Source organism: Xenopus laevis, chromosome 7S (genome assembly GCF_017654675.1).
Source record: "Xenopus laevis strain J_2021 chromosome 7S, Xenopus_laevis_v10.1, whole genome shotgun sequence".
Lineage (NCBI taxonomy): Eukaryota > Metazoa > Chordata > Amphibia > Anura > Pipidae > Xenopus > Xenopus laevis.
Window position 1 is genome coordinate 47,643,840 of NC_054384.1, and position 4,541 is coordinate 47,648,380.

The window sequence follows — 4,541 nt, forward strand, 5'->3', positions numbered from 1 at the left end:
GTTCATGAGCTACTGGTTGGGGATCACTGGATTAGGGAATGGAGCCAATATGAGTTTGGGGCCTAGGGGGGCTATAAAAATGTTGTTATACTGTCAGGATCATGTGGGATTAGAATGCTTTGGTGTGCATTTCTAAAATTATGCACTCTCCAGTTTAGCCACTGTAGAATGCTTGCAATTGACTTACATTCCTATGTATGTATTCACTGTTTCTTTGTGCTTTCTTTGTGCTCCTGTCTATTCTAGATTTTCTATTTAGATTTCCTGGTTTTGACCTTGGCTTGTTTCGGGACACTGTTGCCTGCTGCCTGACCCGACCTTTGGCCTGTTTACTGGACTCTGTTTTTGCCTGCAGATTCTTTTCATCACAGGCTAGTATATTTATATTTTCTAGAAGCACCTGTTGTGTTGTTTTCATTAAATATGGCATTACTTCATTCTCACTTTAAGACAGGGTTCTGTTATTTACAGGTTTACCCTAAGTTCCTCAATATAAAGTCACCCATCTGATTGCTTTAGTTCTCTGTCTGTTCTTTACATTTATTCACTTAGGAGTTATGTGACCATATAAAATCACAAAACACGGTTTCTTCCACACTTGACTTACTTCGCTCTGGGTGCATCCAATCCTCAGCTGCCCTCAAGTCAGCCAAATTGTTCAGTCTTTGAAAAGCAGGGTATGAAGCACACTGATGGTAAGTGGTGTGTGGAAGAAACCGTGTTTTGACCTGAGGAAGGGGTTGTTCCCCTGAAAGCTTGTGTAATAATTTTCTGCTGAATGAAATGTTTTAAGGCAATGCCAATGGATGTTGTGCTTCATACCCTGTTTTTCAAATACATATAAAATCACAAGCCAGTGGGCCAAGTGCTATTATACAGGTCACTTAACTCTTAATTTTTATTGTGATTGCTACTGGTGGGGGTAATTAGAGCATGATCTGACACTGAGGTCAAAGATGAGAGACAGCTACACAGGAGGCTGAGCATGGGAATTTGAAGTTGGCCACTGATGTAGGAATGCCCTGTTTATAACAAAAGTAACAGTTAGATCCCATGGCAAAATTACCATGGCACTTTGAATTATGGCAGATATATAGCTGCAGATATTTAGCTGCCTAGGACACAGATATAGGATGGTGCTGAGGAGGAACCTGTTATGCCAACCCCTAGACTGGACATTGCACTAGGCTTTCATGTGAATGCTATTATTGCACATGTAATTCACTACCATGTATGTATGTGCAGTAATGAATGTGTTAAGGATGGATGGGTTGGCTAGGGTGTCTAGGTGGCCTGGCCTACCACTGTTTTGAATGTTTCATTGTTGTAATAAAAGTTTTTCTTTTCTTTTTAGATTATGGAAATTATATTTCCCTCACTGTTTTTCTTCCATTTAAGAAAGAAAAGAATGGAAAAAGTCGATAAGCCTTTTAATAATGGAAAGCAAGTTAAAAGGCGCAAATGCCAGAAGATAAAAATGTTTCGTGACCGAGTGACGCTGGTGGACCTAACGGACACTGAGATTAAGGATCGATACAGGCTAAACACTGTGGAGATTCTATCGCTGTATGATGTGCTGAAAGTGAATTTGTGCAAGCCAACTAAAAGATCTCACGCCATCCCTGGCCTTGTACGTTTGCTGTTGGCATTAAATTTTTTTGCAAAAGGTGACTTTCAAAGTTGCATAGCAGTGATTGGCGGTGTGTCTCAAAGCTCTTGCAGCCGCTCATTGGATGAAGTTTTGAAAGCAATTATGTTAGTTTATAAATCGTATGTCTACTTTCCTTCTGACAGCAGTTATTTGAATACAGTTAAAGGAAAATTTTATGAGATTGGCGGATTTCCTAACATTGTGGGAATTATAGTTTGTACACACATTACACTATGCCCACCTGCTGACCTGGAGCACATTTACAGAAATCGGAAGAGCTCCCACAGCATTAATGTCCAGCTTGTGTGTTCCTTTAATCTAAAATTTGTGGATATAGTTGCTAAATTCCCAGGCTCTTCTCACGATTCGTATATCTTGTCAAATTCATCTTTGTCTGAACGTTTTCAACAGGGCGAATTCAAAGATTCGTGGCTATTAGGTAAAAAAAATTTAATTTCTTTAACACATGAAACTGATCACTGTTTAAACATTTGTGAAAAATTTCATTTATGGTTAAAATGTTTAAAATATCAGTATTAGCATTGTCTTCAAAAACATATATGTAAACTATTACTTAACGTGTGTCATTGAAATTTTAATTGTAGCATTCTGTTTCACAGGTTTTCTCTGTAACTGTATGCTTTATATATGTAAATATAATAATTTAAAATAAATTTAACAGATAAAGCCAAACTAAAGAAGTAGGTACCAACACTGTACACAACCACAGCCCTTTAGCAGTGAAGATCTGTGTCTCCAAAGATGCCTCAGTAGCTCCCCATCTTCTTTTCAGCTGATTCAGTGCACATGCTCTGTGCTGCTGTCACTTACTGAGCTTCGGGACCCACTCAAAATATACAATACACATAAATAGAAATGTCAAAATATAAGGCTGATTAGTAATTAATACACATAATTACTACAGGGCAGCACAGAAACAAGTGTAACTAGTATAATTTTTTAACAAAGTGCCCTGTAGCATTAGCTTATATTATAGACCAACCTCATTTTCTGGTGATGAGCCTTAAGCTTAGCTGCTTTGTACTGTGGCTCATTTGATAGCCTTGCAATATGTAATTTATTTCTTCATTTACCTTACTATTTTTTATGCAGTAGCTACTTGAATTTGATTATTTTGTTTGTGTTCTTTACAGGAGATTGTGGATATCCGTTAAAAACTTGGCTGATGACGCCAGTGTGGCGGCCTAAGAATGCAAAAGAAAAAAACTACAACCGAGTCCATGCTACAACAAGATGTATAATTGAAAGAGCATTTGGAATCTTAAAGAGCAAATTCCGTTGTTTGGACATCACTGGGGGGTCACTACTGTACTCGCCTGAAAAGGTGTGCTACATTGTTGTAGCGTGTGTTGTTTTACATAATATCATTATACAAAGGGTCCAAAATGATGTATGTGAAATCCAACCAGCATGTGAAGAAAACACTGACCTTCAAATGCATGTTGACCAGAATGAAGCAATTATCACAAGGAACGATTTGATTCAACGATTTTTTTGATTGATTCACTTGACTTTGGGAGGTTACATTTTTTTTTGTAAAACTTGTTTATATTCTTATTGTTGATATCTTGTTAAATGTATTCATATGAAAAGCTTACAAAACAATCTTAAAAGGGTGGTTCTCCTTTACAGTAAATTTACTTATGTTATAGAAAGGCTAATTGAAAGGAACTTTTCAATTGTTTTTCATTATTTAATTTAATTTAGAGTTATATGTCATTTATATGCCATTTTCTTCTAACTCTTCTTTTGACAGCATTCCAATGGGCGTCACTGTCCCCCTTCTAAAACCCGACTGTGCTGTTGCTCCTGTATGTCCAACATTGATGGATTGCCAAATCTACACTAATTTGTACTTTAAGATGTAAAGCAGGCATGTCCAAAGTGCAGCCCAGGGGCCAATTTTTCCCCTTTATCAAATTTACTCTGGCCCTCAGCCTCCATCATGGAATTAAGAATAATGTGGCCCCCCCAGTACAGTTCAATCAGGAATCACGTAGAGGTAGCAGGGTCTATACTGCTGCCTGTGTGCTGAAGGTGTTAGCAATAGTCACCTACTGGAACGTAGAGATGCACTGCTCTAGCACACTTCTTTACTTTACTGTACTGGCATTTCTGTACTTCTATTGACACCTTCAGTGCTAAAGAAGTATGCAAGATCAGTGCGTCACTCCATGCCAGTACGTGTCTATTGCTAACACCTTCAGCACACAGGTAGCAGTATAGATCCAAGTGGCACATCATTTCACTAATGTGCCCAATTATTTCGGCTATGCTATTTCTTAATTGTAGTTAAATGATGTAAATGGTTCAAAGAATGCCGGGCTAAATGGTTGACCCCCAAACATTTCCACAATATCAAATCTGGCCCTCGTTGCAAAAAGTTTAGACACCTCTGATCAGGGCCGGAACTAGGGGTAGGCAGAGTAGGCGGCCGCCTAGGGCGCAATCATGGGGGGGGGGCGCTCTTTTAAGGGGATTTTTTTTTTAATCCTTGGTTTACTTGGCCTTTTATAGTTTTTCAATTTCATAAACCTCCTTTTCAACCCCCTCTTCCCGGTGATTCCTACTGCAGGCCTAAGCACCCCCCACCTCCCTCTTGGCTGCTGAGGGCACAGGTACATATTTGGGGGCAAAATTTGGGATTTGGGAAATGGCGGCGGCCATGGCCACCACGTGGGTAGCGGCGCCGGCACAAAGACGCCTGGGCGCAGGCGCAAAGACGCCAACACAGCGCGACGGACGCAGATGTAGCGCGACGGTCGTGGACGTGATGACGGCGGTGCAAGGGCACCAAAAATCCCCTTTAAAAGGACGTCTGAGGCGCCTAGATGGCGCCCGAAAATAGGATCACATTGCCTGTATCCTG

General features: G+C 39.9%; 1 protein-coding gene across 2 annotated transcripts; it reads left to right on the forward strand.

The window, feature by feature from the left end:
• The first annotated feature begins 1,086 nt into the window (after positions 1–1,086).
• LOC121396344 (putative nuclease HARBI1) lies at positions 1,087–3,462 on the forward strand. 2 transcript variants are annotated; one of them, XM_041571182.1, is made up of 2 exons: positions 1,087–1,630; positions 2,806–3,462. In XM_041571182.1, exons 1-2 carry the CDS (start codon positions 1,358–1,360, stop codon positions 2,824–2,826), a joined length of 294 nt encoding a protein of 97 aa, XP_041427116.1. In that variant the 5' UTR covers positions 1,087–1,357; the 3' UTR covers positions 2,827–3,462. The 2 variants fall into 2 exon arrangements, with proteins under 2 accessions (XP_041427116.1, XP_041427115.1); XM_041571181.1 differs by having other exon boundaries at positions 1,092–2,090.
• Positions 3,463–4,541: the final 1,079 nt, after the last annotated feature.

Excerpts from the sequence above, each read along its gene's own strand:
- LOC121396344 (XM_041571181.1), top strand. The coding sequence starts at position 1,358 with ATGGAAATTATATTTCCCTCACTGTTTTTCTTCCATTTAAGAAAGAAA. Across the intron at positions 2,091-2,805 it reads CAAAGATTCGTGGCTATTAG|GAGATTGTGGATATCCGTTA; the intron begins GTAAAAAAAATT and ends TGTTCTTTACAG.